Below are 15,180 nucleotides of genomic sequence, written 5' to 3' on the forward strand. Positions count from 1 at the left end.
CTACTACTCCGTTCTGCTGAGGAGTTCAAGGAGCTGAGAATTCATGAGTGATTCCTCTCGATTTGCAGAAGGTTATGAAATCCTTCTCGAATTCACCTTCATGGTCACTACGGATAGTCTTGAGCTTATATGAATACTTAGTCTCAAGGTTAGTAATAAGATCCTTAAACTCAACAAAAGCTTCATCCTTAGTTCGTAAAAAGAATACCCAAGTAAAATGAGAATAATCATCAACTATAACAAAAGCATAATTCTTACCTCCCAAACTTACATACCTTTCTGGACCAAAAAGATCTAGATGAAGAAGCTACAAAGGAACAAAAGTTGATACTTTATTCTTAGCAGTAAAGGAAGTTTTCACCTGTTTTCCAAGTTGGCAAGCCATACAAGGTTCTGTTTTCTTGTACTTCAGGTTTGGTAGACCTCGTACCAGATCATGAGAAGATATCTTCCGAAGAAGATCCATGTGAATATGATCTAGATGTCGATGCCAAAGATTTTGCTGATCTTGAACAGTTGCAAGATAAATTTCCTCCTGTTGTTCATCAAAATCTAACAGGAAAATATTTCCTTTCTTTTTGGCTACTAAAGCAACTCGTTAGTCATAGTACCAATATAACATACATCTTTATCGAACTTAACCTTGTGACCAGCATTAGTAAGTTGACTTACACTAATAAGATTATATTTCAAACCATCAACTAAACGAACTTTAGAAATAGCAAACCTGTCATTACCAAGGGTACCTTTTACAATAATTTTGACGGTGTTTGAATCTCCAAGAGTAACTAAGCCACCTTCCTTGGAAACTAGAGATAAAAACTTGGATTTATCACCTGTCATGTGACGTGAACAACCACTATCGATGATCCATTAATTTCGCGGAACATGGACCTTCAAGAAAACCGGCAAAAATTGATTTATCTCTTAGGTACCCACTTAACTTTGGGTCCTGGTTGGTTGGTATCACAAATCTTATATAAATGTCTATCTAATTTCTTAATCCACATCTGAACAATAATAACAGATGTATTAGCAGATTTATATCTAACAGATGATTTATAAGATGAGTTAGAGGAGTGGCCCTTGATACCACATAATCTAGATTCAGATGTAGGGTGACCAGCTTTGCCACAATCTCAACATTTCTCATAAGGCATTTTATATTTCATAGGAGCTCGCTTATACCCTCCATGAAATGCACGTTTCTTGATTGATTCACATCCTAAACCTCCTTTATCAAGAGAAGATTTTTGTTCACTAAAAAGAGCATTCAAAGTTCCTTCTCCATGGAAACATTTAGCTAAATCCTTTTCAAGCTGTTCAACTTTCTGCTTTAATTCCGGAACCAGGGGATCAGGAGCACCGTCTTCTTTAACGGTTTCTGGATCGATAGATATTGACTCTTTCTTCAAGGCTTCAAGACATACATCTTTCATCTTTCAAGACATACTCTGTCTTCTTTGAGATATTGATTTTCTTCAGTAAGTTTTGAAACCCTTTCAAGCAAAGATTTATTTTCAGCAACCAAGGCTTCTTCCTTCATGGGGTCAACCATTTCACTAAGAACTTCACTTAATGCTTGTTTTAAATAAGCATTCCTTTCTTTTAGCTTCTTAACTTGAACCTGCAAATTTCACATCGATGAAGATATATTTGAATTATACTTAATACTCTGTACCTCATCATTGTCACTGGAGTTGTCCTCGAGTCCTGCAAAGCAAAGTTGAGCAACTTCGTCGTCTGAATCGGTCTCCACGTCAGATTCATCATCACTCCAAGTAATTAATGCCTTCTTTTTGTTCTTCAGCTTGTAGCAATCCTTTTTGAAGTGCCCTTTCTTTCCACACTCAAAACAAGTATCCTTGCTTTGAATCTTTTTAACCTCCATGCTCGGATTAGATTTGAAGTCCTTCTTTGGAAACTGTGACTTCATAGGTCATTTGGAGGCATTCCGTTTGGCAAGAAATTTATGAAACTTCTTTGTTAGACGAGCAATCTCTTCATCAGAATCATCAGGAGACTCGTCTGCATCTGCATTAAGTGCAAGAGTTTTCTTACGAGGAGCTTCATCTTCTTCATCATATCTGCGTAGCTGATTTTCAAATTCTTCCAATTCACTGAACAGTGTTAGAGTGCCCATAGTCGAAAGTAATGTCGAATCCTGCAGAATTGTAACCTTTGGAGCAAACTTCTTTGGCATTGCTCTGAGGATTTTCCTATTAAACTCAGATTAAGGAATGATCCTTTCCAGAAGTGAGATAGAGTTAATCAATGTCAGAAATCTCCCTTGACCATCTCGCACGCTTTCATCCCTTTCCAACCTAAAACCTTCATAGTCACTCATGAGCATACTTAATTTTACTTCACGTACCTTAGACGTGCCTTCGTGGTTGACTTTGATCGTATCCCAGATCTGTTTGGCAGTAGTACATACTGATACTTTTCTTTATTCTGTAGCTACCATGCCATTGAGAAGTGAGTTCATAGCTTTAGCATAGGAGCCCATTGCATTCACTTCTTCAAGAGAGAGATCCTTGAGAGATTTTGGCTTCCCTTCTTTCATATGAGTTGTAAAACCATTTTCAACAGCATCCCATTCGAATGCGTCACGCTGGAGAAAGATTTTCATCCGAAACTTCCAGTCATTGTAGTTTTCAGCACTATGAAGCAGTGGTGGATAATTGTTTGAATACCTACACTAGTATAGAAAGGTCCTTCTGTGTCGCACTTTTTGCATCGGTTAAATATAGATCCGACGCTTAAACACACTTCAAGCATCGGTTGTTACTTTAACCGACGTCTTAGGGCATTTGTGCATGATCTGTTGCGTCGGTCTTTGATACAACCCCCGCTTTTGACCATCTTTAGCGTCGGGCTCCAAAACGCTGATGCAAAAAATCCTATATAGCGTCGGTCTTTATAATACCGATGTTATACCTTCTACGTACAACATCGGCATTTAAAATGCCGACGTTGTAGGTTTGGTTTAAAGCGTTGGCTTGTAAATGCCGACGCTACAAATTTGGTTTGAGCCTCGGCGTTTAATTACCGACGCTGTAGATTTGGTTTAAAGCGTCGTCTTCTGAATGCCGACGCTATAGGTTGTGATTTTTTTTAAATAATTCAAAGAAAAAATTGAAGTAATAAAAATTTTAAGTATAGTTATAAAATATCAAATAAAATTCATAAATTATGGATGGGAAATTATTAAAATCATTAAAAAAAAGTAAAAAATTAAATATCTATGATATACTAAACTCTAAATTATTTTAAAATATAAAAGAAATTAAATAAAATAATTTTATTGTTAAAAAAGAATTGATATTTCACCAAAAACAATAGATTAACTAGTTAATTTAAATGTTAATTTAGTAGATTTGAAATATTATTTTTCAATTTTTGAAAAATAATTGAAATTTTAATTTTATATAAATAAATACATAGGTGTTAACAATCAGTGGATAATGCACTTAATGCAATTACTCCCCCAACTGTGTTCATAATACATGTCTTTTTTGAAAAAAATCTTCTATAATTTTTTTTAAACATAAGTCATAATTTTCATATTTAGCTATATTAATTATATTATATATTATAATGAAAATTAATCATATAATTGTGTAGAAAATAGATATGTACAAGTATTGTGCGATTAAGTAATCTCCAAAGGAGTATTTTTTTTAAAAAAATTGATTTTTTTTTTGAAAATAACTAACTTATTACAAAGAAACTAATAAATAATATTTATAAAAGCATTGTCATATATATATGTATTTTACGGGTATATTTATTTATCTATAGTTATTGTCGGGTTTTAAAATATAGATTATGATATTTTTAGAAATATAATTAGTAGTTATGTAATTAAATAATTTTAAACGTTAGCAGTTATTTGATATCTTTAATAAATAAATGAAAAATATAATTAATTTTTTGAAGAATATTGGTATATAATTAGCACAAACAAGTATTGTTTTAAAGTAAGTCTATAAATATTTTAAATATTTTAAAAAAAAATGTTTTTATTACCAAAGCAGAACAGACTCCCCTCTGTTCTTCTTCCCCGCGGTTAATCTCTATCTCTCAGACTTAGTTGAGAGAGAGATAGAGCGAGACAGAGGTCTTCTATGAGATTAGTGGTTCGAATTCTTCTCTGTTTAATCTCCGTGTTTCTGTAAACATATTACTGTAATACACACATTTATGTTTGTATATATATGTATGCATAATCTAGGGTTTTGAACTTTTGATGCTCGATTAGTTGTTTAACTTAATTACGAAATTCTTCTTGTAGATAGAGAATCTGATTCTACTTAAGTCTCCGAAATCGGGCATCAGTTCTTTTCGGGGTCTGCTAATTAGGTTGTACTCAGTACACATCTATTACAGGTATGTATATAGAGTTCAATTAAGTTTTGATTTTTAAATTGAGTTTTTTGTGTATATTTAAGGGGTTTGTATGTATATATAAATGGTCGACATTAACGGGTTTGTATTCTTAATTTGCTAGCATCCAATTAAAAGTATAAGATTTTGTATTCTTGGTAATCATATTTTTATTCTTTTTATTTTGTTTGATTTTATTGCTTAAAAGTATGATTTTATACCTTATTACCCATTGCAAATATTAGGCATCTGGTGGGAAATATGTCATCTACTATGCTTGTATGTATTATTTGGTAAATCTTGTATATTTATAATCTAAATTTTTCTTGTTTGTATAGTGTGTCTTATTGTCTACCTTAGTGTATGTGCTATGCCATCGTCGTATGCCAACCAACTACCTATTTTAATAATATACATTCCAGCATAAAGTCTAAATTAATTAGTCTAACAAAAAAGATATATTAATAAATGTTGCCTTGTCTTTTGTATATTTTTTAGAAATCTAAAATGGATCGTCATACATGGATGTACAAAATACCACGTATATCACAAGAGTATCTTGATGGAGTTGATAAGTTCATTGAATGTGCGGAGCTAAATGTAAAGAAAAAAAAAAGGAATTAGGAAAAGAAGACATGATCACCTGTCCATGTCGTGATTGTTTTAATTTAAAAAAGTATCCTAGTGTTATGACAGTGCGTGATCATCTATTTCGTCGTGGTTTCATGAATAATTATACTAAATGGATTTGGCATGGCGAAGGAATACATTCTGAAAATACAAATAAACCTGATGATGATTATGGAAGTACTAGAGATAGTATTCCTATCAATAAAGAAGATGATGAGGAAAATGATATGGTTGATGAGATGATCCATGATGTTGAAGATCTTTTAATGCACCAACCGACAGTTCTTGAGAACTTGGTTGATGATTCCAAAAAAAATCTCTATCCAGGGTGCACTGATTGGTTTACTAGGTTATCAACAACCTTGAGGTTGTGTAAGCTCAAAGTAAAGAACGGGTGGAGTGATAAGAGTTTCACGGAAATGCTAAAACTTCTATCAGAAATGCTTCCACCAAATAACAAGCTTCCCACTTCCACCTATGAGGCAAAAAAGATACTCTATCAGGCTTTTACCTCAAAATCACAGGAATGTAACAAGCAAGTGACCATCTTGGTTTAAAATTAGGCAGAGTCTATAACATGCTTGTGTTATTTTATTTAGTAAAGTAAAGAAAATAATTTGAACTTTAACAAACTAAAAGCAAGAAAATAGAACACAAAGGAGAAAAAATAATAAACTAAAAACAATTAAAGAAATAACCATGTAATGTACCCAGGAAAAAAATATAAAAATATGACAAAAATCTTACTTGCTTGCAGATTACCAGTGGGATTAAGAATCAGATTGAAATTATTGCCTGTTAGTATCACACAAATGCTGCAATTAAGCATCACAATATGTTTTTTTTTTCAAATATAGAGAGCTCTTTACGAAATAGGCCAAGAGATATATAAACTCCTAATATAAATACATCAAACCAAGTACAGATAAATTCCAACAGAAGTAAGGTGATGGCATGAAAACCAAACAAAAGGACTCCTATGTACAAAGCATGATACAAAATCATAATTTCCTGCATATATAGGACGTTCTCTATTGTCATGAATTATTTCAAAATAAATCTCTGCAACATATTAAACGGTGATTTTGGGTTTTGTGCCACATTACTAGGTCTGTTGTGGTTCAAATGTCCAAAAAAATGATGAATTTGGTTCACTTGCTCTCTGCTACACAAATAGACATGAATACACTTGCTCTCAACTTTATATTTTCTTATTAATTACATCATTGTTAAGAAACAGTGGTTGAGAAACTGCTTACTTGACAAATAAAACCACAATAAAACTGTCTATCTTGATTCCTGATTAGAAATGTTTTTCCTTCAAAAAAACACAATTCACGTAACAACATTTATCTCTAGAGTATTACAGAATTTAAGTAGCGGTCCATTTGTACAGAAAGAAGCCAATTATGAGCATGCAAGTGTAGCAGCAGTAACATGCCAGCAGATGGCTATGTTGACAACCATTTCTACTTACGGGGCAACTTCTCTAGATTAGATATTTATTTTTTACACTATAATTTTAACCATCTATAATTTTAATCATCTATTCCAAGCATCTAATATTATAATGCAAGAATGAAATAACTATGAAGCTGTATCAGATACAGATAAAAATAGCAATCTATATATTCATACATATCCAAGTATTTCTAATATTATAATGCAAGATTCAGGGGTTAGTCCTAATTTATAATCTAACAGTTTGTTAATCCGGACTCTAAAAGTTTCATTAAATACGTTCTTTTCATTTTTTAAACAGAGACCAACATTTCGTAATAATTACCATCTTCACACAAAGTTATTTCAACTCATAATTGACCATCAATCCACTGACCTTCATCATGATTGTTACGTGCATAATTTGTATCTGCATTGTCTTCCCTAAGTGTGGTAGGTATTCCAATTGAGAAAGGGGGATTCTCATCAAATTGATTATATTCTTCCTCATCTTCAACATTATCAATATCAATAATACGCCGCTTACTTTGAAGAATAATCGACCACCTATGATCAGCGGGATCTCTTACATAGAAAACCTGCTTAACTTATGTAGCAAATTTGAACGGATAATCTTCATGACCAAATCTATCAAAGTTTACCAAAATGAAGCCCGACTCATCCACCCGAACACCACGACGGATATCGAACCATTTACACCTAAAGAGAGCAACTTTGAAATCTTTGTAGTCAAGCTCCCAAATTTCTTCAATCACCCCGTAGTATGACTTCTTTATATCTCGCGATGTGATAGAATTTCCCCTTTCAAATTTTGTTGATGAAGCTTCTACAGATACCCCGCTATTCTGTACAGTGCACTTGTCATCTTGACATTTTGTGTAGAAAGTATACCCATTAACATCAAATGCTTGGTAAGATCTCACGGGTATGTCAGGGCCATATGCTAACCATTTTAGCGTATTGGAAATGATTGAATGATTTTCTGAATATTGAGACATCATTCGATTTTTAAACCATTTACGAAACGATTGGTTGTGTTCACTTGTAACCCATTTTCCACTCTTAGAAGGATGCATTTGTCGAATCTCGACTGTGTGCTCTTGTAAGTAAGGATTAACTTCTATCATGTGTTGCAATACAAAGAGATGGGCTCTATCAAGCATTTCGGCACCGGGTGAGATCATTTTGTGGCCCAATGTCCCCTTTCCTTGAAGTCTTCCTTCGCGACGAGATCTTGGAATTCCAACTGAATCAGTAGATGCTAAATAGTCTGTGCAAAATTTAGTGGTCTCTTCAACCGAATATCCTTCAACTATGCTGGCTTCAGGTAGATATTGATTTCTCACATATGCTTTTAAGATACATAAAAATATGTCAAAAGGATACATTTGACGCAAATATAAAGGACCACAAATTTTAATCTCCCTCACAAGATGCATAACTAAATGGACCATAATGTCAAAGAATGAGTGTAGGAAATACATTTCAAATTCACAAAGTGTGACAGTTATATCAGCTTGCAACTTATCCAATGTCCTGGGATCAATGACCTTACTATTTATAGCATTAAAAAAGTAACACAGTTTCGTGATAACCACTCTCACATGCTTTGGTAATATGCCTCGAATTGCAATCGGTAGTAGATGTTGCATTAATACGTGACAATCATGTGACTTCATACCGACTAGCTTCAAATCTTTCATTGAGACATAATTTTTAGGGTTTGAGGAATATCCAGATGGAACTTTCACGCCACATAAACACTCACAAAAGCTAATTTTCTCTTTCCTTGACAAAGTATAACACGCTGGAGGTAGATATGCACGTTTACCAGATTGTTGTGGTGCTAACTCTGTTCGTACACCCATCTCTTGCAGGTTTAATCTGGCTTTCACCCCATCCTTTGTCTTACCAGGTAAATTCAAAAGTGTTCCGGTAATGCTTTCACAGACATTTTTTTTCGATAAGCATAAAATCAAGACAGTGTCTAACTTGCAAGTGCTCCCAATATGGTAGATCCCAAAATATAGATCTTTTCTTCCAAATGCTACTGGTGGTTGGCTTTTTATACATCTTCCCAAGTACAACATTAATATTTTTTACTCGTTTAAACACCTCCTTTCCAGTTAAAGGTAATCGAGCCACTCGAGTCTCGATAGTCCCATCAAAAGACCATTTCCTCTTGCGATAAGGGTGAGCAAGGGGAAGAAATGTAGGATGACCCATGTATATATTTTTTTTGCAATTTTTTAAATGAATGTCAATCATAGCATCTTCACAAATCGGACATGCATTAGCTCCTTTAATACTGTACCCTGAAAGGTTTCCATAGCCAGGAAAATCACTTATGGTGCAAAAAATCATGGCACGCATGGTAAAATTTTCTTGGTTGTATGCATCATACACCCTCTCTCCTTGATCCCACAATAACTTCAGATCTTCAATAAGTGGCCGCAAATATACATCTATGTTATTTCCGGCTTCTTTAGAACCGGGGATTATCAATGTCAACATGATATACTTGCGTTTCATGCATAACCAAGGAGGCAAGTTATAAATCATTAGAAGAACTAGACAAGTGCTATGTTGAGAGCTTAGAGTGCGATATGGGTTCATGCCATATGCACAAAGTCCAAGTCGAAGATTTCTAGCTTCTTGACCAAATTACGGGAACTTTGCATCAACGGTTCTTCACTGTGGAGAGTCAGCAGGGTGTCGGAGCATCCCATCTAATTTTCTTCCTTCGATCTGCCACCCCATAAGCTTTGCATTGTTCACATTTACAAACAAGCGTTTAAATCATTCCATAATGGGAAAATACCGTAAAACCTTCACAGGAGGCCTCTTCCTGTGACTAGTAGAAGAATTACTTCCCTCCCGCTTGTACCTAGAGGCTCCGCATTTTGGACATGTGTGCAGATGTTCAAGCTCATTTTGAAATAACACACAATCATTAGGACATGCATGTATCTTTTTTACATTCATACCCATCGGACACAGTATCTTTTTTGCCTCATAGGTGGAAGTGGGAATTTCGTTATTCAGTGGAAGCATTTCTGATAGAAGTTTTAGCAATTCCGTGAAACTCTTATCACTCTACCCGTTCTTTACTTTGAGCTTACACAACCTCAAGGTTGTTGATAACCTAGTAAACCGATCAGTGCACCCCGGATAGAGAAGTTTTTTGGAATCATCAACCAAGTTCTCAAGAACTTTCGGTTGGTGCATTAAAAGATCTTCAACATCGTGGATCATCTCATCAACCATATCATTTTCCTCATCATCTTCTTTATTGATAGGAATACTATCTCTATTACTTCCATAATCATCATCAGGTTTATTTGTATTTTCAGAATGTATTCCTTCGCCATGCCAAATCCACTTAGTATAATCATTCATGAAATCACGACGAAATGGATGATCACACACTATCATAACACTAGGATACTTTTTTAAATTAAAACAATCACGAGATGGACATGTGATCATGTCTTCTTTTCCTAATTCCATTTTCTTTTTCTTTACTTTTAGCTCCGCACATTCAATGAACTTGTCAACTCCATTAACATACTCTTGTGATATACGTGGTATTTTGTAAATCCATGTATGACGATCCATTTTAGATTTCTAAAAAATATACAAAAGACAAGGCAACATTTATTAATATATCTTTTTTGTTAGACTAATTAATTTTGACTTTATGCTTGAATGTATATTAATAGGATAGGTAGTTGGTTGGCATATGACGATGGTATAGCACAAACACTAAGGCAGACAATCAGATACACTATACAAACAAGAAAAAATTAGATTATAAATATACAAGATGCCTAATATTTCCAAATAATACATACAAGCATAGTAGATGACATATTTCCCACCAGATGCCTAATATTTGCAATGGGTAATAAGGTATAAAATCATACTTTTAAGCAATAAACTCAAACAAAATAAATAGAATAAAAATATGATTACCAAGAATACAAAATCTTATACTTTTAATTGGATGCTAGCAAATTAAGAATACAAACCAGTTAATGTCGACCATTTATATATACATACAAACCCCTTAAATATACACAAAAAACTTAGTTAAAAAATCAAAACTTAATTGAACTCTATATACATACATGCAATACATGTGTACTGAGTACAACCCAATTAGCAGACCCGCAAAAGAACTGATGCCCGATTTCGGAGACTTAAGTAGAATCAGATTCTCTATCTACAAGAAGAATTTCGTAATTAAGTTAAACAACTAATCGAGCATCAAAAGTTCAAAACCCTAGATTATACATACATAAACATACAAACATAAGTGTGTGTATTACAGTAATATGTTTACAGAAACACCGAGATTAAACAGAGTAGAATTTGAACCAGTAATCTCATAGAAGACCTCTGTCTCGCTCTATCTCTCTCTCAACTAAGTCCGAGAGATAGAGATTAACCGCGGGGAAGAAGAACAGAGGGGAGTCTGTTCTGCTTTGGTAATAAAAACAATTTTTTTTTATAATATTTAAAATATTTATAGACTTACTTTAAAACAATACTTGTTTGTGCTAATTATATACCAATATTCTTCAAAAAATTAATTATATTTTTCATTTATTTATTAAAGATATCCAATAACTGCTAACATTTAAAATTATTAAATTACATAACTACTAATTATATTTCTAAAAATATCATAATCTATATTTTAAAACCCGACAATAACTATAGATAAATAAATATACCCGTAACATACATATATATGACAATGCTTTTATAAATATTATTTATTAGTTTCTTTGTAATAAGTTAGTTATTTTCAAAAAAAAATTCAATTTTTTTTTTAAAAAATACTCCCTTGGAGATAACTTAATGCCACAATACTTGTACATATCTATTTTCTACACAATTATATGATTAATTTTCATTATAATATATAATATAATTAATATAGCTAAATATGAAAATTATGACTTATGTTTAAAAAAAGATAGAGAAGGTTTTTTCAAAAAAGACATGTATTATGAACACAGTTGGGGGAGTAATTGCATTAAGTGCATTATCCACTGATTGTTAACACCTATGTATTTATTTATATAAAATTAAAATTTCAAATAATTTTCAAAAATGAAAAATAATATTTCAAATCTACTAAATTAACATTTAAATTAATTAGTTAATTTATTGTTTTTGGTGAAATATCAATTCTTTTGTAACTATAAAATTATTTTATTTAATTTCTTTTATATTTTAAAAGAATTTAGAGTTTAGTATATCATAGATATTTAATTTTTTACTATTTTTTAATGATTTTAATAATTTCCCATCCATAATTTATGAATTTTATTTCATATTTTATAACTATACTTAAAATTTTTATTACTTCAATTTTTTCTTTGAATTATTTAAAAAAAAAATCACAACCTATAGCGTCGACATTCAGAAGACGATGTTTTAAACCAAATCTACAGCGTCGGTAATTATACGTCGACGCTCAAACCAAATTTGTAGCGTCGGCATTTACAAGCCGACGCTTTAAACCAAATCTACAGCGTCGACATTTTAAATTCCGATGTTGTACGTAGAAGTTATAGCATCGGCATTATAAAGACCGATGCTATATAGGATTTTTTGCATCGGCGTTTTAAAACCCGACGCTACAGATGGTCAAAAGCGGCGGTTGTATCAAAGACCGACGCAACAGATCATGCACAAATGCCCTAATGCGTCGGTTAAGTAACAACCGATGCAACAGATCATGCACGAGGAATTAAATTACGTTGGTAAACAACTAATTAATTTTCAGTCACGAATTAAAATATTTTTCGAATTATATGGTCACTTTACGCAAACGATAAGAAAATTTGGTGTTGGTATTCGCATTTTAAGTATTGCACATGAAAGTTCATAAATATAATACTCAAAACTTAGTGTCTGTACGTTTTCTGTTTACCTTTCAGGTTCAAAACACACCACGAGATACACAAAATTAATTTTTTTAATTACATTTTAATAATGGTAATGAATATATATTATATATATATTTGCTTTTGCTTAAATGAGAATCTTTCTTAATGTGAGATATGTGATCAGATCTCAGCCATTCAAATTTTAATGCTCTCCTTAAATCTCAGCCTTCCAATTATTAATTATATATTAATATTAAATTAATCATAATTAGACAAAGAATACGTTCATTAACTCTACTCAACCGATTAACCGGCTTATCATTCTCTCTCCTCTTTCTCCTCTCTCTAATTTCGTCATCGATCACTGAGCTTGATTAAACTTTCAATTTTAAATTGATATTCATCGAAATTCTTAACGCCGATATAATTGAGGTCATCGTCATCACTTTCAGTTATGATTTCCTCGGTTTTACGCTTAATCATGATTACTGGGGATTTATTGAAGATGAGCTCGAATTAAGGTAAAACGAAGGTTCTGTTTTCGGTTCATATTGATTTGTTGATGCAACTAACTTTCGTAGTAGAATCTTACTTCTCATTATCTGATTTCTCACAACCTTATTGATTATGTGCTTTTTTATATTTTTTGGTGATAATTAATTATGATAATGTTAGTTTTCATGTTTATACATAGATTTTTCATGTTTTTACTTTAGTGATTTTTCCTTTACATAGGTGTTTTTTTGTGTTTCAAACTTATGATTCTGTTGTGTTGGATATTATAGGTGATTACGTTAGATACCTTTTAAAATTTAATTAATTTTTAACATGATTTATTATTTTCTTATTGTGCATTAATTTTATCCCTATATTAGTGATTTTATGGGTCTTAAACTTAAGTTTAGATTATTAGTGTTAATTATGTTAGATTTTTTTGGATACTTTCGATTTTTCAACGTGATTTTTATATTTTCTAATTTTTATAGTGATTTTCTCCTATATCCGTGATTTTATTTGTTTTAAAGTTAATTTTAGGTTATTGTTGATTATTATTAGTTATTATGTTAGATTTCTTCAACTTTAAGTTTAGGTTTTTTTATTGTAAATTTAACATATTTTTTTATATCATTTGTTGCAGCGGTATGTTTTGTTGATAATACTTCTGACCATTAGTTATAGTATTGATGTAATTAAAAGGGAGATGTTAATTAGTATTGATGGTAATTAAAACGGAGAAGTTGATTCTGGTTTTTAGTCTTGGTGGACATAAGTATTATGTTCCTTTTTCTGTTGAAGATGAAGCGAAGCCATTTGTGAACAAAGTGTTTGGAAATTTGGAACCCAGTATTCAGTTTTATAAGGTGTATGCAAACTTATGTGGATTGAAAGTTCATCCTAGTACTGGGAAAATAGATGACGATGGTATTGTTTTAAGTAAGTACTTTCTTTGCAATAAATCTGGTTTTAATGAAAATAATAGCAAATCAGTTAAGAAGAGGAGGACTAAGTCTTCAGATGCAGTTGTGATGCTAAATTGGTGTTGAATTTTTTTCCTGGAAAGAGGTATTATGTCTCCAATTTTGTTGAAGTACATAATCATCCATTTGTTCCCAAAGATTGAAGCCATTTCTTTAAAAGTAATCGTCAAATGTCTACCTTCTCAATCAACTTTGTGTTTGATGATAGTAAAGTGAACATTGGTAAAATTAAATCCTTTAGATTCATGAAAGAGTTGGTTAGGGGTTATGAAAATATTGGAGCTACTTTAAAAGATTTCAGTAATTTTGATCAAGATTTGAAATCTTATGTTGGTCCTTATGATGGTCAAATGTAAATTGAGAAATTCAAGGTGAAAAAAAAATAGATCCTTCTTTTTTTATGACTATGAAGTCGATTCTTTTGGCCATATTACCAAACTGTTTTGGGCTGATTCAACGTGAATAAGGATTATGAGCTTTATGGTGATGCAGTCTCATTTGATCCAACATTTAATAAACAAGTAAGAACCATATTCTTTTTTTATATTTTGTTTTCTTTCATAGTAATGACTTTTAAATTATTACTAGGGCTGCTATTTTAGTAGTGATTTATTTTTTTTTCTATTAACTAACATTTATTACTTTTATTTCTAGGTACAATATGGTTTTTGCTCCATTTACAGGTGTTAATAAACACAATAAGTGTGTTACGTTTGCATCTACTCTTCTTTCAAAAGAAGATGTAACACATTTCATTTGGGAGTTTATAACACTTTTAAAGGTTATGGGTCGTAATCCAGTTTATTTAGTCACCGATCAATGGCCAGCTATGAAGCAGGCCGTACCTGTTGTCTGTAAAGCAACCGATGATTTTCAACCACTTGTGTATGTGGCATATAACTGAAAAGTTCCATGCTAAGGTATATTTATTTTTCTTTGTTTATTTTTCTCATAAGAGTGGTGAGTTTAATTGTTTAATGTGATGTGGTTGTCATTTTTAGTTATTTATTTGTTTAATCATTGTATTTTTAAAATTTTATAGCTAGGCAACTTCTTGTGCAAAGAAACTGATTTAATGGAAAAGATTAAAAAGGTTATATGGTCCACAAGTATAGATATTGATGAGTTTTCAGAGTTCTATATTTGCTTTGAATGTATCACGGATAAGTAACGTAAAGAAACAAAAAGATTGAATCATAACTCTACATCTGGTAAACCAACTACTGTTACTAAATTCTTCCTTGAGGATGATGCCGCGGAGTTATACATGCGTGACATTTTTTACAAAGTGCAAGATGAAATTATGGCAGCTCGTGATG

At 32.0% G+C, this 15,180-nt stretch overlaps 1 protein-coding gene across 1 annotated transcript; it reads right to left on the minus strand.

Annotated features, from left to right (window-relative positions):
• Window positions 1-6,830: 6,830 nt before the first annotated feature.
• Window positions 6,831-9,012, minus strand: LOC141661273 (uncharacterized). The gene is made up of 3 exons (XM_074468257.1): window positions 8,552-9,012; window positions 7,122-8,421; window positions 6,831-7,058 (listed from the first exon to the last, which is right to left on the minus strand). Exons 1-3 carry the CDS (start codon window positions 9,010-9,012, stop codon window positions 6,831-6,833), a joined length of 1,989 nt encoding a protein of 662 aa, XP_074324358.1.
• Window positions 9,013-15,180: the final 6,168 nt, after the last annotated feature.

Source organism: Apium graveolens, chromosome 5, assembly GCF_009905375.1.
Source record: "Apium graveolens cultivar Ventura chromosome 5, ASM990537v1, whole genome shotgun sequence".
Classification (NCBI taxonomy): Eukaryota; Viridiplantae; Streptophyta; class Magnoliopsida; order Apiales; family Apiaceae; genus Apium; species Apium graveolens.

Bases quoted from the DNA above. Each gene is read 5' to 3' on its own strand.
- LOC141661273 (XM_074468257.1), bottom strand. From the start codon at position 9,012: ATGAAACGCAAGTATATCATGTTGACATTGATAATCCCCGGTTCTAAA. The intron at 8,422-8,551 runs GTATAAAAAGCC...TGTCTGTGAAAG, and splicing joins AATGTTGTACTTGGGAAGAT to CATTACCGGAACACTTTTGA. The intron at 7,059-7,121 runs GTAAACTTTGAT...TAAGTTAAGCAG, and splicing joins ATGAGTCGGGCTTCATTTTG to GTTTTCTATGTAAGAGATCC.